The sequence below is a fragment of the Vulpes vulpes genome, chromosome 10, assembly GCF_048418805.1.
Source record: "Vulpes vulpes isolate BD-2025 chromosome 10, VulVul3, whole genome shotgun sequence".
Classification (NCBI taxonomy): Eukaryota; Metazoa; Chordata; class Mammalia; order Carnivora; family Canidae; genus Vulpes; species Vulpes vulpes.
This window is the reverse complement of record NC_132789.1, coordinates 24,480,061-24,504,544: the sequence shown is the minus strand read 5'-3', so window position 1 is coordinate 24,504,544 and position 24,484 is coordinate 24,480,061. Positions and strand designations below refer to the sequence as shown.

General features: G+C 37.7%; 1 protein-coding gene across 1 annotated transcript in view; it reads right to left on the bottom strand.

The window, feature by feature from the left end:
• Nucleotides 1-655: 655 nt before the first annotated feature.
• Nucleotides 656-24,484, bottom strand: part of HORMAD2 (HORMA domain containing 2) — an 85,384-nt gene continuing 61,555 nt past the window's right edge. Inside the window, exon 11 of the mRNA XM_025985976.2 lies at nt 656-864. Within this exon, the coding sequence (XP_025841761.1) occupies nt 760-864 (105 nt within the window). The 3' untranslated portion in view covers nt 656-759. The remainder of the gene's footprint in view (nt 865-24,484) is intronic.

Sequence of the window (24,484 nt, the reverse complement as noted above, 5' to 3'; positions counted from 1 at the left end):
GAATATGAAGGGAACTAATAACATCATCTGCAGGTAACAGAATGATAAACTGAAGTGTTTGTTGGGAAGCATTCAATGTGGGCCTTAAGAAGGGAGCCAGGCTCCTGCACTGCAGCCTATTGCTTGTCTCAGGTGGCCAAGAGAGCAGGACGTAGGGCCAGATTTGAGAAACTTTACAGGGAGAGTACATTTTGGTTCAACACTTAGCTGATCAATCTCGTGATTGAAGCTAACATAAAAAAATCACACCTGCATAAGCACCACCACATATCCTATGTAATTCTGTGGGAATTCTAATAAAGCTATAGAGGGATTCCAGTATACGGGTTACAACAAGTTACAACATTTCACAGTAGACTAAATACCTGGGGAGTTTAGTTATGCAAAGAAAATCCTCCTTCCTTTGAGAACAACAGCTTATTTCTTTTCAAAATAGCTGCTGTGGTTCTTTTACAAATATAAAGGGTGTCTCGTCTCTAACTCAGCCTTGAAGTAATGCTATCCCAAGGCAGCCCTGGTGACCTTGTTTCCTTATGGCAAAGTGAACCCATGTCCTACCCAGTAATTTAGCACTTAGTAAACTGACTAAAAATGTTGAGCAACAAATTTAGTAAACGGTTTTGGTGATAGGAACTTACTTTCCTTCCTTTTTTTTTTTTTTTTTTTTTTTGGAACTTACTTTCCTAATTAAGATACTTCATGCATGTTTGTTGCAAAATAAAATTATTTTAGAATAAATGCAGCGAGGGCATCTAACTTTCATTTTCTGTCAGGGATGAAGGCTTTCACTGGTTCGCTGACCTTCCTCTTCTTCCTGGAGCTCTCAGAACTTTGCTGACTGTACGCGAAATTCATTCTTTGAATCTGTGAGAATCACCAGAGAGGCACAATTCAGGAGAGGTTTTGACGTCTGCACAAGGCATATACAAGACAGGTAGACCAAGCATTAATCCCTCTAGCTGCATAACGGATCCAAACCTGCTTTCTGTGGGCTGGTTTGGCCCTACATAGAGGCCCTGCTGCTAGTATCAGAGTCTCATATTCCAAGTTTCAGGAGCTAAGGTCCCCTGGAGGCAGACAGTTTCAGGGACAGTTTTTTTGGCTCTCTTCATTCAGGACATTCAACTCTTAAGGGAAGAGTTGTCAAGGTATGGGGCCAATAAGGAGCAATTAAGGGTCAGGAGAGATCTAGGGCTCTGATTGCTTTAGAAACAAATATAATTGAGGTCCCAATTTCAGTTATCAGAAATATACGGCCTTATCCTTTCTATCATATGTTCAGATTAATGAATTAGGAAGGACCATGGCTCTTCTTTCTGCTTGAAGAGAAGTTTATGTTATTGATTAAAGGAGAGTTAGTGAATCATCATAGATATATATATTTTCCCATTGGGCTCAGCTTTGGTAAAGATTTTTAAATTTATTTTTGCTTAACTAAGTAAACAAATGGTTGTATTATAATCTGTCAGACAATCCCTAATGCCTAAAATTCCAAGAAACACATAGAGTTTTTATATTTTCCAGCCACTAGATGGGAGGAAAGGGTTTTCAATATCCTCTGTTCTTTCTTTGGTAGGAAAATGGAATAAAATAGATATTTTTAAGCAAGGCTGGTCAGGATATCTAGTAAAGTTTCCAACATTACCCTTTTTTTCTGTTATAGATACAGGTTATTGTTACTATTGATATGTTACTACTACAAAATAGTGGAAATGTCAATAAAGTACTTAAGTACCAAAGACTGGATCTACAGACACCTACTTTAATCACTATTTTTCTTTTATTTTAAAATGCATTTGAATTTCAGATCTCAGAAACCACAAATTCTCTTTGGCTTAAACTAAGACATCGATTATATAGAGAGAAGACTGAAACTCTGAGAAAATAAATAGAACTGTTCATCAAATAACTGTTTGGCTTAGATATGTAAAAGTTTGAAATGGTTTGTTCTAAAGGAAAAGAAATAGCACCATAAAACCAAGCACAAAAACCAATTTCTTTATCTAGGAGATGAATTTGTTACAGTGTGACTGTAAGAAAAGCACTTGGTAAAATTCAGTTTTTCTAGAAATGTTGCTTGGGCACGGTTTCTGTTCAAATGAAATTTCCCTCACTTCGATCAAGTCTGGGTATACTGAGAAGAAAGGGAGATGAAAGGGATCCCTGGATCCCTGGGTGGCTCAGCGGTTTAGCGCCTGCCTTTGGCCCAGGGCGCGATCCTGGAGTCCCGGGATCAAGTTCCGCATTGGGCTCCCGGCATGGAGCCTGCTTCTCCCTCTGTCTGTGTCTCTGCCTCTCTCTCTCTCTAATAAATAAATAAATCTTAAAAAAAAAAAGGGAGATGAAAAAAAAGAAGAAAGGAAGATGGATGTACAAATCCTCAAACGACAAGTTGGTCTGATGGTTTAGTAGTTTTGTTTTCTCTGTCTTCTTGACTCAAAAGTAAACCAGAGTTTTATTACAAGTTTAAGAACTGTAAGTTTATTGCAATGAGTTAATCAAAACATCTTTAATAATGTATACAATCTCAAGGTAACCGGTGAAGCCTGGGAACTCTCAAAGGTTTATGGGAAACTAGTGGGTTCAAAAGCAAGTATGTGATCAGTCAAGGGACACTTTCTAACATAGATGAATAATCTATATGAACTATATAAACAAACAAATTTATCCATACAAACATTTTGGGGTGTATTCCAAATGGCTGAGTTTGCATATTTGATGCCAAAGCCAACCAGGCAAGCAAAGGGCCCGTGATCAGGCAGTCTAGACAGATTACCTGTGTGATGTGAGCAACAATGGATGATCATCAAGTGATTTCTAATGCACGTCATATTATATTTTAAACAGCTAGCCTTTAGAGTGTTCCTTTATATAGATTAACAAGAGGCTACTATGATCCACTTACCAATAAAGCCTCAGGAGTACATCTGGAAAAAGCCCTGAAGTTTGCAGATCTCCAAAAGGGCCCTGCACACTTCCCTCTGGACTTTGCCCTTAATGCCCACTCATATGCTCTGCTTCTCCCTTCCTCACCAGGCCCAGGGTCAGCCCTGGAGTTTCCTCTGCTTACTGGCCTTCATGACATCTCTAGGGCTGTGTTCTGTTCTGACCCCTTTTGTGGCATTTACTACATGGTATTATAAGGCCTACTTACTAGTCTCCTCATCCAGAGATAAACCCATTTCGGTTAGCCACAATATCTTAGTTATCTTTGTAGTCCCAGTTCCTGGCACCTGGTAGGTGCTCTTAAATTACTGGCTGAATGAATGAGTGCATTTTGAAGCTGAATTTAAGCCAGGCACTGTGCTAGGCACTCAGACCATATCTCTAGTGATATAAAGATGAATAAAACACAGTCATTTTCAGGGATCAAGTATTATAGGAAGAGGCCTTAAACACATTAGTATAACATAATGCAATACAACATAATAGAAAAGAGCCACAACAGACATTCATTCATCCAGCAATTATTTCTTGACTGTCAGCTCTGTGCATGGTTCTGTTGTAGGTGCTTGGGACACATTAGTAAGCAAAGGAAATAAAAATCCCTGCTGTGTGGATTTGACAATTCAGCCATGTTACTTTTTTGGCCTAATAATTTCCAAAGACATTTCACTGTTTTTAGGACAAAGTCCAAAGTCGATACTTTGGCTTTTCCATATACCATTAGTGATTCCTTACATTTCTAGGGAGGGAGAGGTGTCACACGTTGGCTATAAGACCCTGATGAAGGCTATGTCCTCTTTCCTCAGAATGCTCACACCTGCAACTCACACACTCATCCACTGTGGCAGGCTGCTTGAGGGGGCTACCAAGCCCATGAATATCTCTGTTAGAACCACCACCACCACCCCCCAAAGCCTGGCTCTGCCCAGCAATACCACCCTTACCTCCTCACTTGACCTGTCACTCTCTCTCAGTTTTCTCATAGCTGATTTCTTCCTGATTCTAGACCTTTGGGCATGATGTTCCTTCTACCTAAAATGCTCTTTCTCCTCAATCTCTTTGCCTAGTAAGTTCATACTCATTCTTTAGATTCAGGTGAAAAATTATTTCCTCAAAGAAATGTTCCCTACCTTTAGGTAAGGGTCCCCCAATCATAAGTTCTTAATAGAGCTCCAGGAAATCAGGGACATGCCTGTCTTGGTCATGACTTACACATAGTGGGAGGTCAACAGATATTTCTCAATGAATAAATGGATGAAGTACTCTTCAAAGAGTACTCTGCCTGCAGTGTAGAAAGGTACTGGAAGCAACAAGTGGACACAGGGTGATGAGTCACACTGTTGTAGTAGTCTGGTGATAACTTGGGTGACAGTGCAGATAAAGAGAAGTCAATACTGAGAAAAAAAATTTAGAAGGTAAAGTCAGAAGGATGGCCAACTGGATATGACAGTAAAGAACAGGTAGGCAGGTCAATAGTGACTCCCAGCTTCTAGTTATCTAACTTCAAGGATGAAGGTATTGTTCTCTTAGGTAAAGAACAATGGAAGTTTTGAACTTGCTAAATTTGAAGCACATGTGAAACCCCAAGTGGACATATTGAATAGGCAGCTATATATGGAAGTCTGGAGCCCAGGAAAGAGGTCTGGGATGAGGATGTAAAATTGAGAGTCATCAGCATATGGAAGCTAATTAATGCCAGGGGTGGGGAAGAGTTTGCTTATTGGGAGATCAGAACATGAGAAGGAAAAGGGCCAGGACATAGCCTTAAGGAACTCTAACATTTAGATTAGGTAGAACATAAACCAACAAAGGAGATTAAGGAAGAGATATAAAAGAAGAATAAAGGCCAAGGGAAGAGAGTTCTAAGAAGGAGTGGAGAAACTAAAAGAGATAATGGTGGTGGTCAGTAGTGTCAGTTGCTGAGAGGTCAAGAAAGATGGAGACAGAAATATATCCACTTGATTTAACCGCATGGAGGTTATTAAGTGCATTGAATTCGTGGGGGCAGAAGTCACCTTGAAGTCACTTGAAAAGTACATAAAAAATAAAAGAAATCGAGACAGCAAGTATACAACATTTTATAAAGGTCAAGAAGGAGGGGCAGCCCTGGTGGCACAGTGGTTTAGTACCACCTGCATCCTGGGGTGTGATCCTGGAGACCCAGGATCGAGTCCCATGTTGGGCTCCCTGCATGGAGCCTGCTTCTCCCTCTGCCTGTGTCTCTACCTCCCTCTCTCTCTCTCTCAAATAAATAAATAAAACATAAAAAAAAAAAAAAGTCAAGAAGGAGGAGGGCACCCGGATGGCTCAGTTGGTTAAGCATCTGACTCTTGATTTCAGCTCAGGTCAAGATCTCAGGGTTTTAAGATCAAGCCCCATGTTGGGCTCTGTGCCAGGTGTGGAGCCTGCTTATGATTCTCTTCTTCTTCCTCTACCCATCCCTATCTCTTAAAAAAATAATAATAAGAGGGAGTAACCAATTCAGCCTGGGAAATGTAGAAAAGCCTTCTTAGCAAAAGAGGGACACTGAGCTGGGTCTTAAATAATGAGTAGGAGTTCACCAGTCTGGAGATGGTGAGGGAGTGGGGTAAGAAAGGTCATTATAGGCAGAAGGTTCAGCATGTTTAAAGACACTGAATCATGAAAAAACATGCAAGATATATGAGACAGTGAGAAATATCCCTTCATTAGATTGGCTCTTAGGGTTAAGTGTTATTTATCCAATATATTCCTGTTAAAAATATAAATTCCCCTGGAATTATTACTCAATATGATGTTAGTGTAAATTAACTCATCAAACAGTCTCCGAGTGGCAGCCTGCTGAAAGCAGGCCTTGATAGGCTTTGGAAAGCAGACAGATAAGTTTCAATATAGAAAGAGCAGTTCAGGGTACAATACTTTGCATTAGGAGGTAGATCTGTGTGGGGAGCCAAGGGGGAGGAGGCAGCCCCAGGCAAGCAGGAAATACTGTAAGTACTTTATGTGCCTGGGGTGAGATGAGAGTGCAGTGAATTTTGCTTACTTTAAAATTATTTGTCAGGTCATATCTGACAAAATGTTTTCCCTTTAGAAAACTAGTCTTTACCAGTATAGATTTATAATCAAGTGTTAAGCATGGAATCTTTGGATTTGGAAGTTCCCAGATCAAGAAATTTTATGGTTCAGAGAGGGTGTGTGCCCCTATAAATAAGTTATAGCTGTGATGTTAGTTTTGGTTCCTCTTTCTTAATATTTATCTTTTTTTTTTGGCACAATGAAAGATAAATCAACAGTGATTACAAAATAAATACTATTAGAATAAATGTAGCTCAGGTTAACACTGAGATGAATGAGCAGTAAGAAATTCTTCCCTCCAACTCCAGCAGATCTGGGAGCTCTCTTTTATATTGGGAAATGTCTCATGTTTTACTGGGGCTTATGAAGGGTTTGCCCATTCATTTGCTTTCTTGACTTCCTGAAATTTATCACCAGGGTTCTGGACCATGGCTATTTAGGAGGTAAATATGTATTCTCTTTAGAGTCATAACCATGTGTTTCCATTAATCTCCAAAAGTTATTATTACATCAATTCTTCTTTTCTCCATATGTTCTAAAGCATCATATAGCTTTAAGAGCTCTAGAATTAATTCAGTTATTCAACAAAACTTTGGGGGCACCTTCTCTGTGCCAGATATTGTGCTAAGCACTAAAAATACAAAGCTGCTCAAGGCACACTCCAAGTATGTGGGTCTGGTAGGGAGAAACAAACTGATTACAGATGAAATGACAGTCATGTATAAGGTACAGCAGAGGTTCTAGGAAGATCTTATTAGCTCGTCCTGAGGAAGCCTGATGAGGCTTCAAAGGGGATGTAAAGTTTGCATTAAATAGTGCAAGATGAGCAGACGTTCACCAGGCAAATGGCATTAGAAATTGAAGTTGCAATGTAATATTACTCAACCATTAGAAATGACAAATACCCACCATTTGCTTCGACGTAGATGGAACTGGAGGGTATTATGCTGAGTGAAATAAGTCAATCGGAGAAGGACAAACATTATATGGTCTCATTCATTTGGGGAATATAAAAAATAATGAAAGGGACTAAAGGGGAAAGGAGAAAAAATGAGTGGGAAATATCAGAAAGGGAGAGAGAACATGAGAGACTCCTAACTTTGGGAAACGAACAAGGGGTGGTGAAAGGGAGGTGGGTGGGGGGTGGGGGTGACTGGGTGATGGGCACTGAGGGGGGCACTTGATGGGATGAGCACTGGGTATTATGCTCTATGTTGGCAAATTGAACTCCAATTAAAAAAAAAAGATTTCAGGGATCCCTGGGTGGCACAGAGGTTTAGCGCCTGCCTTTGGCCCAGGGCACAATCCTGGAGACCTGGGATCGAGTCCCACGTCGGGCTCCCAGTGCATGGAGCCTGCTTCTCCCTCTGCCTATGTCTCTGCCTCTCTCTCTCTCTCTGTGTGACTATCATAAATAAATAAAAAAAGTTAACAAAAAAAAAAAAAAGATTTCAGAATGCCCCCCCCCCAAAAAAAGTAAAATAAAAATTAAAAATAAAAAAAGAAATTGAAGTTGCCAGGAGAACATTCTAGACAAAAGGAGCACAGGCACAGGATTAGAAAGCAGAATACCTACGGAGAATTGGGAATAGTTCAGTGGGACTAATAGAAAGGGGATAGTGTGGTGGGCTGGATCAGACAATGTCCTGCTCTGAACTTTGGACTTTCTATGGTCAGACTTCCCTGAATGCGCCCAATCTTGTCTGATCTCAGAAACTAAGCAGAGTTGTGCCTGGTACTTGGATAGGAGAATGAGTGACAAAGGATGAGTGCATGAAGTTTGGACTTTGTACTGTATTGGAATGTTATGGAAAGATTCTAAAAGCAGATTTGTTTTAGACAGATCCCTATGACAGTAAAGGGTACACTGGACAGGAATGAGATGAGACAAAAAGCAATGAGGCTACTTCAGAAGATAATTGATCTGAGCAATAATGAGAGCAACAGTGAAGTCAGAGAGGAGAGGACGAATAAGACAGAGGGCTGAGGACAGAGAGAATGAACGCCTGAATCCAAACCCTAACATGACTTAACCATTCACTGAAATGAATACAGGGATAGCAAATAAATGAGTAAAAAATGACAAAAATTATCCAAGTTTCTGGTAATGGCATTGACAAGATAAGAAATAGAGGAAGGTCCAGGGGTGAGTGGTGGGAACATTGTGGGGAGGATGGACGGAGAAATAATTGACTGTTTTCGAGATTCTGAATTGGGAGTGAGATATCCAAATGAAGATGTCCACCAGGGTACTTATTACGCGACTTGGAGCTCAGGGTGGAGGAAACGGCATCAAGAGGACATACAGAAAGATATATTACTTTGGACAAAAGATGGGATATTACTTGAGGTCTGGGAGGAAGTAAAAGTGGATATAGATATAGTACATTTTTAAATATAGGAACAGGAAGTTGAATGATTCATATTTGATGGTCATAATTATTTCTACAAAGTAGAATTTAGGTCATCCACTTAGGGAGGGAATTGGTCTTGGGTGGTGCTTAAGATACTTAAGTGTTGAAAGTTTGAACAATGAGAAAGGCAGCCAATAAAGAGACATTTAAAGCTAATATAAACTGTTGCTAAGATCTGGATAGCTATAAGATATATAACTTCAAAATTAAAATATTTGTTTGACATATTAATAATTTTGCTTTTTACAAACATTTGGATGCTTACAATAGACCATATATTGCACTAAGAGCATCACAAATATGATCTCATTTATTCCTTACAAATAACTGTGTGAGTGCAGGGAGGGGTTTTTATTCCTCTTTTACAGATGTGGAAACTGAAGCTCAGAGAAGTGAAATGACTTATTCAGTTCGCACAGTTATTAAGTCGAAGTCTTGAACCCAGGTCTCCTGATTTCGAATTTAGTGCTCCTTACAATTTATTTCTTCATCCTAAAGGGGAAAACAAAAGTCGGAAATTGCAGGAGATCTCTATTCAGAGTTCTTAGTCTTCTCCTGGGGTTGACTCTTTTTGGGCATAACCTAACAGGACCTTAAAGTAAAGACGCCAAAGCTGAATTCATTTTTTTCCTTTGTAACCAATTTTTCCTCATAACTTTTCAATTTCTATTAATCACCATTTCCCAGTCATCAATGGTGGAAAACATAATCACCTTAGATTCTTCTCTCATCTAATGCCTACACAGAATTCTTGTAATGAGTAAATGGAATAGCACAGATGCAGCACCACACATATACAAGTCATTCAGTGACTGACAGCTGTTGCCATTCCTACTGCCACAGGCATCCTCTACTCTAGCAAAACTGGATTGTTGGCGGGTTGGATTAGGAGGCTGAAAAATGAGCTGCCAATATATGTCCATGTCCTAATCCTTAGAACCTACGAACATTATTTTATATGGCCAAAAGGGGGGGCAGATCTTTGCAGATATGATTAATGATTTTGAGATAGAGAGGTTATCCTGGATTATCCAGGTAGACTCTACATATAATCACATGTATCCTTATAAGAGAGAAGCAGAGAGAAACTTGAACACAAAGACAACAACACGACCTCCTAAGCAGAGACTGGAGTGATATGGGCATAAGCCAAGGAATGCCAGCAGCTACCAGAAACTGAAAAGAGGCAAAGAACAGAATTTCCCCTAGAGTCTGCAAAAGGAATTTGAATGTGCCTACACCTTGATGTCAGCCACTGACACTGATTTTGGACTTCTGGCCTCTAGTGAAAGAATAGATTTGTAATGTTTTAGGCCATAAAATTTGTGGTAATTTGTTATAGCAGTCCTATGAAACTAATAGTTACATTCTCCAAACACACCTCATTCTTTTCCCTCTTCACTATTTCCTGCACTTCAGAAAACAGAAATCTTCTATGACTTATTCTCTTTTAAAGTTTGAATAATTCCTTCAAGGTCAATCTCTAAAAGTATTTCATCCACAGACTTTCCTAACTCCTTTAATATGCTATGACCTTTCTTTCTTGAGCAAATCTCCACATCATGTTTTTGTAATTGTGTTTTTCTGACCACGTAAATGTTTGTAAACAATTTTTCCTTTACATGGATTTGGGTTTAAGTTCTTTAGGAATTCATTTGTATTAAAATTACAGTTTTAGGCTCTGCAATATTACACTGCAATGCCTTCGTCAGTGTCTTTCACACAATAGGTGTCAATAGCTCTTTTGCTACCTACCTCTACTATCTATGAAAGTGTTCAATTACATAGTTGTTCATATAGCCTAAAGCTGCACTATTACAGTAGCCATTAGCCGCATGTGACCATCTAAATTTAAATTAATCAAAATTAAATAAAATTTAAAATTCAACTTCTTAATTGTATTAGCCACATTTCAAGTGTTCAGTACCCACATTACACATCACTGATACAGAACATTTTCATCATCACAGAAAGTTCTGTAGGACACAATTGCTTTATAGTGGCAATCTGGATATAATCTAAGCAAACAGAAAGTTTCCTTGGGACCATGGTGACAATAGGAATACAGAAGCAAAATGTAAAAATGTCGATTTTCCCAAGATTATTTTATCAAGTCAGTGTAATCCCAATCAAAATTCCAGTAGTATGTTTGTTGGAACTTAGTAGGCTGATTCTAATAGTCACCTAGAGGAGAAAATGTATAGGAAATCTTAAAAAATAAAAAAATAAAAGAACTCCGAGGGGAAAGGAGTTGCCCTACCAGATAACAAAACATAATACAAAGTTAGAGTAATTAACACATGACAGCAGTAATATAGGAGTAGACATATGGAAAAGTGAAATAGAACAGCAAGTCAGAAAACAAACCTATGTACGTATGAGGCTTTACTTTTAGATAAAAGTGGCATTCAAATTAGCAGGAAAGGGCAGAAAATTTAAGTAGTATTAATACAATGGGAAAACATTCTCACAACAGGAAAAAAAAAAACCCCAGCTAATTTAAGAAGGAAAAAGTAAAAAGCAAAGCTATAAACTTATTAGAAGAAAATATAGAAAATTTTGCTTATAACTTCAGCATTGGAAAGACCTTTTCAAGCAAGATATAAAATAATAAAACCATGGAAAGACATCCCATGTGTCTTAATTGGAGATTTCAATATTGTTAAGATGTCAATACTACACAAAGATATTTACAGATTGGGAACAATCACTGTGAAAATCCTAGTGACTTTTTTTGGGCAGAAATAGAAAATCCATTCATAAATTCAATGGAATTTCAAAGCTTCGCAAAATACCAAAACTATCTTGAAAAGAAAAACAAATTTGGGAGGCCTTTGGATACTCACACTTTGAATTTCAAAACTTATTACAAAGCTACAGCAATCAAAACATGTTGTACTGGTGTAAAGACAGATAGGCCAAGGAATAGAATGGAGAGACCAGAAATACACTTGACCAAATGATTTTCAACAAGGGTGTCCAGAGCATTCATGGGGAAAAGAAAGTCTTTCAACAAATGGTGTTGAGAAAATTGAATATCTGCATGTAAACTAATGAAGTTGGATCCTTACACCACATACAAAAATTACTCAAAATGGATTGAAAAGGGGCATCTGGATGGCTCAATCAGTAGAACATGTAGCTCTTGATCTTGGGGTTGTGAGTTCAAATCCTATGATGGGCATAGAGTTTACTTTTAAAATAAATAAATAAATAAATAAGGTGCCTGGGTGGCTCAGTTGGCTAAGCATCTGCCTTCAGCTCAAGTCGTGATCCTGGAGTCCTGGGATCAAGCCCTGAGTGAAGTTGGGCTTCAGTTCCCTGCTCAGCAGGGAATCTGCTTCTTCTTCTCCCTCTGCCATTCCCCACCCTTTGTGCACTCTCTCATAAATAAATAAAATATCTTAAAACACACACACACCAAAAATCTTTTTTTAAAAAAAAGAAAAGCTAAAAAAAAAAGTATTGAACATCTAAACATAAGAGCTAAACCCACAAAACTCACAGAAAAAAACATGAGGGGAAGCTCATGACATTGGATTTGGCAAGAATTTCTTAGATATGACACCAAAACAGAAGCAACAGAAGAAAAAATAAATTGGACTTTATCAAAATTAAAATTGTCCATCAAATAATACTATCAAAAGTGGATATATAACCCATGAAATAAGAGAAAATATTTGCAAATAATTATATCTGATAAGAGATTAATATCCAGAATATATAAAGAACTTCTACAATTCAACAACAACAAAACAACAACCTGATTAAAAACTGGGTAAAGGACTTGAATAAGCATTTCTCCAAAGAAGATACACAAATGGCCAAGAAGCAAATGAAAAGATTCTCAACATCACTAATTATTAGGGTCAAATCCACAATGAGAGCACCTGGGATCTAGTCCCACATCAGGCTCCCCTTCAGGGAACCTGTTTCTATGTCTCTGCCTCTCTCTCTATGTGTCTCTCATGAATTAAAAAAAAAAAAAAAACACCCACAATGAGATACTACTTCATACCCATTAGGATGGCTATTATTTTTTTAAGGACCGAACAGAAAATTAAAGTATTGGATGGGTGCCTGGGTGGCTCAGTTGGTTAAGTGTTTGCCTTCGGCTCAGGTCATGATCACAGGGTCCTGGGATCAAGCCCTGCATCAGGCTCTCTCCTCAGCAGGGAGTGTGCTTTTCCCTCTCATCTGACCCTCACCAAACCTCCCTCTCCACCCCTGCTCATGCTCTCTCTCTCAAATAAATAAAAAAATCTTAAAGAAAAAAAAAGCAAAAAAAGTATTGGGGATGACATGGAGAAACTGGGAACTCTTAGTGTTGCTGGCGAAAATGTAGAATGGCATAGCTACTATGGAAAATGGTATGGGGGTGCCTGGGTGGCTCAGTTGGTTGAACATCTGACTTTGGCTCAGGTCATGATCTCAGGGTCCTGGGATAAAGCCTCCACCTACCAGACTCTGCGCTCAGTGGGGAGTCTGCTTGTCTCTCTCCCTCTGCCCCTCCCCCCTCTCCTTCTCTCTCTCTACCATATAAATAAATAAAATCTTAAAAAAAAAAAAAAAAAAAGAGGGATCCCTGGGTGGCGCAGCGGTTTAGCGCCTGCCTTTGGCCCAGGGCGGGATCCTGGAGACCGGGGATCGAATCCCACGTCGGGCTCCCGGTGCATGGAGCCTGCTTCTCCCTCTGCCTGTGTCTCTCCCTCTCTCTCTCTCTCTCTCTCTGTGACTATCATAAATAAATAAAAATTAAAAAAAAAAGAAAAGGGGTGCCTCAGTGGCTCAATTGGTTAAGCATCTGCCTTCAGCTCAGGTTATGATTTCAGGGCCCTGGGATCGAGTCCCACATGGGGCTCCCTACTCAGCGGGGAGTCTGCTTCTTCCTTCCTCCTTCTTGTGTTCTCTCTCACTTTCTCTCTCTCTCTCTCTCAAATAAATAAAAAAATTAAAAAGAGAGAAAATAGTATGGCAATTCCTGATAAAATTAAAGATAGAATTACCATATGATCCAGCAATTCCACTTCTAGGTACATATCTAAAAGAACCAAAAGCAGAAACTTAAACAGCTATTTGTACACCCATGTCAATAGCAGCATAATTCACAATAGGCAAAAGGTAGAAGCAACCCAAATGTCCATCAGTGGATGAGTTGGTAAACAAAATGCAGCATACACAGATAATGTAACATTATTTAGTCATAAAATTGAAGGAAATTCTGACACATGCTACAACATGTATGAACCTTGAGGATACTAAGCTAAGTGAAATAAGCCCAGATACAAGAGAATAACTATTGTATGACTTCACTTATATGAGGTACCTAGTCGAATTTATAAAGGCAGAAAGTAGAATGGTGGTTACCAGGGGCTAGGGAGACATAGGGAGTTATCTAATAGATATGAAGCTTCAGTTTAGGAAGATGAAAAAGTTCTGGAGACTGATGGTAGTGATGGTTCTAAAACAATGGGAATGAACTTAATGCTATTGAACTGTACATTAAAAATAGTTAAAATAGGGACTCCTGAGTTGTTCAGTCAGTTAAGCATCTGCCTTCAGTTTGGGTCATGGTCCCAGAGTCCTGGGATCGAGCCCGATGTTGGGCTCTCCGCTCAGAGGGCAGCCTGCTTCTCCCTCTCCCCCTGCCTGCTGCTCCCCATTTGTGCTCTATCTCTGTCAAATAAATGAATAAAATCTTTCAAAATAAAAATAGGTAAAATTATAAATAAATTTTATGTTATATATGTTTTACTACAATTTTAAAAAGTGGTATTTTTCTTTTCTTTTCTTTTTTAAGATTTTATTTTTTTATTCATGAAAGACACAGAGAGAAAGGCAGAGATGCAGGCAGAGGGAGAAGCAGGCCCTAGGCAGGAAGCCTGATGTGGGACATGATCCTGAGACCACGGATCATGCCCTGAGCCAGGGGCAGGTACTCAACCGCTGAGCCACCCAAGGCTTCCCAAAAGGTGGCATTTTTTTTCTTAAAGATAATTTTTAAAAAGATTATTTAGGTGGTTCACTCAGTTGAGTGTCTAGCTTTTAGTTTTGGTTCAGGTTCTGATCTCATGGGTCATGGAATAAAACCCCACATCAGGCTCCATGCTCAATGGGGAGTCTGCTTGAAGATTCTCTCCCTCTGTCCCTTTCCCCTGCTCATCTGCACACATGCATGCACTCTCTTTCTCTTTCTCTCTCTCAAATAAATAAATACGTATTTGGAAAAAAAAAAGATGAAACTATAAAGGAAAAACTATTTCTTGTGGAGGTAGTATCTCTGAAAAGGACAATCTGAATGATCTACAAAAACTTCAAATGACATATCCTCTGAACCCCAGGCAACTACGCTGGAGAAATGTTTTCCATGTGCCTTCACAGGGAGACATTACCTAAAATAATGTTCCCAAGGAAAAGCAAAAACAATTTAAGTGTTCCAGTAATAGCAGATAATCGAAATAAACCAGATCTTTACTATTAAGGAATGCTATGCAGTAGTTAAAAAGAGTGAGGTTAATCTATGTACACTAAAATAGAAAAAATCTCCAAGACATATGTTAAGAGAAAAAAGCAAGTTTCAGAAAAAGACAGTATCCCATTGTTTTTTTAATGTCCAAAAATCAAATATATGCACACATATATGTGTATATATGTGTGTGTGTGTGTATATATATATATATATATATATATATATATATATATATAGTACTGTTCAAAAGAAAAAGAATGGGGGCAACTTGCAGGCTCAGACAGAGAGGCATGAGACTCCTGATCTCAGGATCATGAGTTCGAGCCCCATATTGGGTGTAGAGATTACAATAAAAAATAAGTAAACTGGGGCACCTGGGTAGCTCAGTTAGTTAAGCATCAACTCTTGATGTTGGCTCAGGTCATGATCTCAAGGTCATGAGATCAAGCCCCACATCAGGCTCCATGCTCAGTGGGGAGTCTGCTTCAGATTCTCTCTCCCTCTCCCACTACCCCTACCCACTCTGTGCTCTCTCTCTGATAAAAATAAATCTTTAAAAATTAATAAATAAACTTAAAAAACAAAAAAGGAAAAGAATTTAAGACACAAATACAAGCCACATAAAACTTCAAATTTTCTAGTAAATATATTTTTAAAAGGAAAAAGGAAAAAATCAACACAAAGTGAAAAGAAATGCGAAATTAAGAATTGTAATCATTGGGACTCCTCGGTGGCTCAGCAGTTGAGTATATGCCTTCGGCTGAGGGCATAATCCCAGGATCGGGGATCAAGTCCCATATTGGGCTCCTTGCAGGGAGCCTGCTTTTCCCTCTTCCTATGTCTCTGTCTCTCTCTCTCTGTGTCTCTCATGAATAAATAAAATCTTTAAAAAAAAAAGAATTGCAATCATTGCTTTTATTTAATCCAACATACCAAAAATATTATTTCAATATGTAATCAATGTAAAAATTATTGAGATACTTTACATTCTTTCCATTTTACACTATGTCTTCACAATCCAGTATATATTTTACACTTACAGCACATCTCAACTCAAATTAGCCACATTTTAAGTACTTAATAGCCCCATGTAGCTAGTGGCTATCATACTGGACAGCACATTTTGTGCGTGTGTTGTGCATGCACGTGCACGTGTGTGTGTGCATTTTAAATGCAAAGTTAAAGTATGGGATATCTTTATGGGTAGTTTTTGAATTATCTGTGAGAACATATTCATGTGCAACTTATATAAAGTTATATTAAAAATATGAAGTTCCATATTAATTTGCTTATTAATTCTGTTAAAAATTTTTTACTTGATATGTTTATAATCAACATGCTTAATATTCTTTTTGCTTTCCTTAATTTCAATATGATAAAAGTTTCATTGTGAAACTATTTTTGTTTGTAAACTAGAAAGGTAATAAAGGAACATAAAACAGACTGCATAGAAAATAAAGAGTGTAAACATAATCTTCATAATTTTTCATATTTATTACATGGTAGAATTATAATATTTTGGGTATATTAATAAATAAAGTGCATTATTAAAAATTTAAAAGAACATTAAAAAACTTCAAGTTTATCTGCCTTACCTTTATAAATTATAAAATATTCTAAAATAGTATTAGATATTTTCAATAGAAGAATGTCAGTTACTTTCCTATTTTCAAATGCCTGAGTAATTAACTATTAATTCTGTGGTAGCCAAAGGCAGACATATAAAACACACATAAACAGGGGTGCCTCACTGGCTCAGTAGGTAGAGCATGCAACTCTTAATTTCAGGGTCATGAGTTTGAACCTCACGCTGGAGGTAGAGTTTACTTAAACACATACATATAAACACACTCAAGCACATACTTGAAGTAATTATAAAAATGAAAAAGCTGTTTCTTGGTTTTTGGCATGTAGAAGAAAACCTACAGGCAATGGCATGATGGTGTTATTAGATGTACTAAACTTGACATGGGTTTGCCGATTCTTCAAAAAAGAGATGAAGAGATAATAGAAACAGAATTGGAAATGTGATACCTTGCTTCTTATAGATTTGCTATATAGGTCAGCTGCTTGAATCTGAGTCTCTATAAAGTGTTTTAGCAGGTGTTGAAAGGAACATAGTATAACTGTAAGTACAGAAATGATTGTAGATAGGTCCCATAAAATGAACAGAAAAAGACCACTCTGGTATGAAGAGTGTCTCAAATGGAAGATATCTGTAGGTGTGATATCCAAATCTTAGTTCATAACTGCCTAATCTTTCTGGCAGGAAGGAGAGGGTAAAGTAGATGGCATGTAGGGGCTCTGCTCCCAACCTCCAATAGCTCTTCCATACAAGCTGGAGGCAGAATGGCAACGATACATTCACTCAGAAGTCATATTTTCACTTTAAATTGGCCCTGAGTTCACTCGAAGGGAAAAAGAAAAAAGAAAAAGAAAACCTCAAAAGAGAACTAGTTGGGTGAGAGGAAAGATAAGTTTTACATGAAGGGCAAACACCTAAACTTAAGTTGTTTTAAATTTTTAAGTAATCTCTACACCCTATGTGGGGTGCAAACTTCCAACACTGAGATCGAGTCACATGTTCCACTAACTGAACCAGCCAGACACCCCCAAACTTAATTTTTTATTTTACTTTTCTAGTAAATGGTGAAACATTTTCAGTTTCTAAACAAAATAAAAATAATATCTCTCTTTCTGATCTTTTATTTTTTTAACATATTGAATCTTCTCAGAATTTTCTAAGGTATCAGTTTAGTTTACATCTAGTTATATAATTGCCTGCTTCCATGTATTTGGTTTTATATTTCTATAATAATAACTAATACAGTCATATAGTAAGAAGTTTAAAAGGTAAAATAAAGGCAGACAGTGAGACTGTCCTTGCCATACCTGAACCACTCAATTCTCCCCAGAAGGCAACCGTTGTTCTCAGTTTCTTATACACCCTCCCAGAAACTGTTTTCATTTTGAAATCTACTGCACCACTAAACTCTTATAAAATTCCCAATATCACTCTCTTCTAATTGTTTTATTAAAACTGGACCAGGCCTGTCCACAGTATGAGTACATGAGGAAGTGGAGGGTTCTGACCATACAACAGACCTATCTGCAGGGTCACTCCTGGTCTCGTATCATATAAAGGTGGGTTTTTCTTCCTATTGCCTCCAGTTATCTTTCCCATGTAGACATCACATGATTTCCTCCTGACTAAAGGAAATGAAAGAGAACCAAAGACTGGAGGGGTAAAGGAGGAGGGTCAGGAAAGCAGAGATTCAAGATACCATCATGCTAAGTGTTGCAGTGGTGATGGGAGCAACAGGAAGGCACAATAGGGATGGACAGCAGTGTTTCAAGGTAGTGAGGAACACAGATGTGTAAACAATGAACCCTAACCAACATCTAACACAGCTAGGATGAAGTAAGGTCTAAATAAAGGTACAAGCAGTATGCTATAGGAATGTAGAGGGAAAAGAAGAATAGGGGGAAGGACTTCATAAATTAGCCCATGGCTGGTTGAACACGTCTGACAAGCTTTCTCTCAAACTGCACACATTTTCCCTGACTCAGGAAAACCTAGGGCTGGGAGAATGCCAGACCAGTATGCTGCAGCTCAGTCAGCAGGGAAGTCTTTTGGAACCAATATGGAGAGGGAAAACTAAGTTTAAAACCTTGCACACATGCAAAAATGTAAGGAATATTAATAAAAATTGCACTGAAGCTTACAACTGTTTTTTAGTTGTGAACCAGAGAAAAACACACAAACATTTTCAAAATCTTTACTAATCAGGGGTGCCAGGAATTGCTCACCTACAGTGTGTCTATGTTTTAGGTATCCCTGGGATTGTGCAGTACACAATCAACATAACTATGCATGGCAACCCTGCTAGGACAAACATCAGTTTTTTGACTACCACTTTCTAAATTTCCCCATCACTAAATTTTTACTTGAGTTAGGGTATTCCTTTTAGCTAACATTTCCTATGACAAGAAAAAACAAACATTTAGAATGTTATGAATGTATTTCTTAAAAACCAAAGGTTGTTGAGTATAAACTGCAGTGTAGCTATGCTACAAAATATGGCTAAATTAAAATATGGCTAAATTATATACCAAAAGTATGACATACTGTACATATTTTCCAACCTATAAAGATTTTCCATGATAGGGTAAGGGCTGCTCAGTTTCAAATTAAACACCATTTATTTAGAATATTATTTAGAATGGAATAGTATTATTGTTGCAAGGCATCTGGCACATTTTTACTCTGAGGCTTTCAGAAAATAATGAGTAAAAGTTGAAAATTTCTCCTTATTTAAGAAGAATTTTTCTGATTTTTCCCCCCATATCTTTCTTTTCAGTGCCATTATCTAATTCAGTAACGTACAGACAACCACCAATTTGGAAAACAACACGACAGCAGGTGATATAAAAGATAAGATGTAGGGCAGCCCAGGTGGCTCAGCGGTTTGGTGCCGACTTCAGCCCAGGGCGTGATCCTGGAGAGCTGGGATCGAGTCCCACATCGGGCTTTCTGCATGGAGCCTGCTTCTCCCTCTGCCTGTGTCTCTGCCTCTCTCTGTGTGTCTCTCATGAATAAATATATAAAATCTTAAAAAAAAAAAAAAGAAAAATATGATAAGGTGTGAAATTGATTTTTGTGTTTAAAGTTATGCCACTGTTGTCCCTAATTCCTGATTCTAATATTCCTTTTTTTAAAAAAAGATTTTATTTATTTATTCATGAGAGACACAGAGAGAGAGAGGCAGAGACAAGACACAGGCAGAGGGAGAAGCAGGCTCCATACAGGGAGCCCAACATGGGACCTGATCCGGGGACTCCAGGATCACACGCCCGGCTGAAGGCAGGCGCTAAACCGCTGAGCCACCCAGGGATCCCTGATTCTAATATTCCTGATTAGGAAGTGTCTAAGTGAAATCAAGAAATATTTATCATCAGTAGACATGGCTGTGTTTTGTTCTTTTTGTGCTTTGCATTAATTGTTGAGTATGCAGGAACCAATTTTCTAAGTTATTTTTTTTAAGTTCGTGGGTATTGAGCTAATTCCTGGTGGTTTTTAGAATTTAGCCACATGTTCCCTTTTTGCGGAAATATTTATGTTGGGGATTTCCACTAAGGGAATTAGAATTAATTGAGCTCTTTTTTGGGGGATAAAGCAGCTGAGGCCATATTTCTATTAGTGTCTTTTTTTCTTTCCCTACTCTAAGAAAGTGTTTCCATACCCATAAGACTTAATCTAACAAGTTCTCATGGAATATTACATATGTAAAATAAGATCAAGTATTTGAAAATGTTTGGCACCCTGTCTGGTACATGTTAATCACTCATTACAAACTGGCTGTATCTAGTTGAATATTACCTGACTTTGGTGAATATGTGGTTGCTATAAATGAAATGTGCCCTGAGCTGCCCAAGGGACTTTTTAAAATCTAACTTATCTTAGGGTATGAAAAGTATAAAGTATCTCTGAGATAAGCCAGATTACATATTTGATAACAAAGCCTTTCATTTAAAATTTCAGCTATAAACTTCTGGTATTCCTGTAAACGCAACAGTGGAAGATGAACTACATATGCTTGAAAATGCTTAACTTAAAATGAAGAAGGAAAAGAGGAACACAGAACCTAGAGACACTGAAAATTGAAATGCATACAAACAGACATCTTCTCAAATCCCACCCAAGAAGCAATGAATAAGCTTGAAAAATTATTCATCTGGTTTTCATGGTATATAGTGCAAAGACTCAGAACTAGGGTGCTGGGTTCCATCACTGACTTGCAAGTTTCCATCACAGTAAAAAAAGGGAGGGGGGTAATATTTGCCATGTATGAACAGTGATGCTTTGAGGATTAATGACATAATGTCTGTAAAGAGGTTGGAGCTCCTTGGAAAAAAGACACTACATAAATATAAAGTAGTATTAATATTTAGGCTTAGTCCACAATGTGAGACTTGCTTTCTTTGGCTCATGAGGTCATCAGCAATTTTGTAAGGTGTACTGAAACACCTACAGAGGAGCCTTGTTAGCTTCCTCGTAAGTGGACTGTAAAGCTAATCTGACCCACCTGGTCAGAGCACTCATGGAGGCTGTGTTCTCTTTTCACAGCCTCGGAGAAGTTACAGATGGAGAGTACTTGGCTCTCTAAAGGAATGAGACATGGCCATGAGAGCACTTCAACAGCATTTAGGGCTTCTCAGGAATGCAGTGGGAGTTTGGGAATGTTTTGACTTAGAATTAAACAAAAGTGCAGTCATATCATATCTTGATTTAGAAGAAAGGCTAAATTCGCCTTTCTCAGACAACGAAAATTTGGAATAAGAGTAGGAATGAGAAAGCTACTTCTTGGAATGGTTAGTTTATATCTTTAAAGGATTTGGAGGCAAACTTGGGTATTTTTGTCCTGGGAACATTTTAGTCTCCAGGGCTTGTAATCTCTTTGATGGCAATATCCTAACTCCTCATCACAGCTTCATCTCTGTGAAATGGTTATCAGGGGCAATCTTGAAGAAGTTTCAGTAAAGTTTCAAAGGACAATCAATTCAATGTAGACGTTGCCTTGCAAAGTCTTGTGGTATAACTGAATGACAGCAATGTAATTGTGATGAAATATTTGCATTTTTCAGTTTTAAAAGATTAATTTTGATTCAAGGGCCTTTGGCATCAGAAACCACTATCTTCAAAACATGAGGTTCATGAATTTATTATAACCATTAGTGCTTAATAGTGATTCTGAGGCTGTGTCCATAAGCCAAAACATTTGAACAAAAGATGAAAAGAAAAAAAAAATTTTAATGGGGATGTTTTGTTTTACATTGATCTAGGTTGGGTGTTCTTTAAGAAATGAATTTGACTTCTGATTGCTATGGTATTTCAAACTCATTAATATTGATAATATATGCCTTGTTAGGGGAAAGGGAACAAAAATGTTATAGCCTTCCCTAGATTTGTAGTCAAATCTACACTAACTAGAAGGCATTTTCTAAATAAAATATTGACCTTAGTTCTTCTTCCCATCCCTTGATGAACAGTTCAGTGTTAACACCACTGTTAGGTATAACAGAGCAAGATAGGCACCCTGAGCAGGGTGAAGAGGACATTGCATCTACTTGGGAAAAAGACCCCAGGAAGGAGGGGCAGAGCCCTCAGGGGTAAGATTGTTATCTATATGTGTGCAGGGGAAACTGAGGAGGATGGGAGTTTGGTTACATTTGAGGGGACTAATAAAGTATGTTAAGCATAATGGAAGCCAGGTTTCTCACTAATGAAGAAGAAATTACAAATATGGAAAGTGAGAAAACTAGAATGATTTCTATAGCTTTGGATTGGAATTGGCAGTATATGTGTGAACTCATGGATTTCCATATAGAGACATAAATATAGATATATGTGTATGTGTGTGTGTGCATGTGTTCATATACATATTTTCTAGCTCATCCACTGAGAGAGCCCATGTCTTGGCTACTAAAAGAAACCAATAAAAAACCAGGTGTCCTTGTAGAAATGGCTGATTCCAGGGATGGAACAGGGAAAAATAGAAGATGAGCCTGAAACAAGTTGATGTACCAGAATGTAAGGAAGAACTCAAAGAATTGAGGGGATATTTCAAAGAATACTGAAGCCAACTTGAAGGGGCTCCCACTGGCAAAATCTGAGACAACAAGAATATCAAAATAAGTAACAATACTTAAGTAATGGATAAAATAGGCACGCATGAGTCTCTACTGATATAAATAAATAATGAATAAGAAGTTCGGTAAGAAACAGGATGATTTACACAGTTTCAAAGAACTTCCCTACAAACTACTTAAAATTACAAAGGGAGGAAGATAACTACAGAAGAGAGAAGCTTGGTAGAAACCACTTTAATCAAGTGACCAAAATAAACATCCATCAATAATGGACAGATCAAAATCGTGTGCCATTTGATAGGAAACAATAAGTACTCAGCACCACTTCTGCAGTATTCTTGAAAAAGATTCAGACCCTGAATCTAATCATGAGGAAATATCAGACAAACCCAAACTGAAGGACATTCTACAAAATAACTGGTCCATTCTATAAAAACATGTCAAGTAGCACAATGTATAGACTTGTTGAATTGTATGTTATACACCTGAAATTAATATAACATTGTGTGTCAACTATCCTTCAATAAAAACAAAACAAATACACACACACAAAGACATGTCAAGGTCATGAAAATCAAGAAAAGACTGAGGAACAGCTCTAAGCTAAAGGAAGCTAAAGAAATTTAACAACTAATACAACATGTGATATAACCTGGATCCTTTTGCTATCATTGACATTATTAGGACAATTGGCAAAACTTGAATGGACTTTGAGGGTTGGATAATAGTAATGTATCAGAATTAATTTCCTGATTTTCATGGTTGTATTATAATTATGTAGGAGAACGTCCATGTTTCTAGGAATTGCATACTATAGTATTTCAGAAGTGATAAAGCAACTGGTTTAGGAAATCATTTGTTTTGTACTTACGGCTTTTGTGTAAGTTAGAGGTTGCTTCAAAATAAACAAATTTATACAAAAGACTATTTTAGAGAAAAGACTGCATGTTTTCTTGTTTTTTTCCTGTTGATAAACGTTTTGCATATAAAATATATTTATATAAATATAATATATATAATATATATATATTATATATAATATAATATATATATTTATATTTATTTATATAATTTATATAAATTATATACATATAAATGTGGAAACTAAAGACATTTATCAAACTTATCTAGTGATTATTTTGAAATGTGTCCACATGTTAGTGAGGTGTTAGTGAGCTTGGCTTGTTCTCAAAATAGAAAGAAATCCAAAGAAGCTAGAGACAAAGGAGTGAGGGGAAACTGGCAGGAGCTAAAGATGGTGCCTTGGGGCAGAGCAGATCAGGTATCACCTTGAAGACCATAGAAAGTGAAGTGACATAAACAGATTCATATCTTTAAGAGAAGATTCTGGATGCTTTGTGTCAAACTGCGCAAGGGCAAAAATGAAAACAGGTAGACACTGCATGGATACTATTTACTTGAGCTAGAGTGGTAGCAATGAGGTAAGTGAGAAGTGGTACAATTTGAAATATATTCTGAAAGGAGAGCTCACTGGACTTGCTGATGGACTAGATGTGGGTTATAAGGGAGAAGGGCCAAGGATGGCTGCTATGGTCTTAGTTACACCAACTAGGTAAATAATGATGATGTCGTTAACTAAGGAAGTGACTAATAATAGGAAAATAATATGAATTGAGGAATAGTGGGGAAGAATGCCTGGTTAAAATGTATTAAAGAGAACAGAAATGAGGGAAGTGAACAGAGCAAACATGGACAGTTCTCTCACAAGACGGATATGATTTGGGTCAATGGAAAGAATAAGGCACTCCAGGCAACAGAAAAGTATATTTGTTAAGATATGGAGGCAAAAATGAACTTGGCTTGTTCTTCACAGTGAGAAAACTGACCTAACTCAAGGAAGGGGAACATTTTGGGTAATAGTGGGAAATAAGACAGGTAACATGGAGCCAGATCATTTGTAACCTGAAAGCCAGGTAGAGGTGTTTAAACT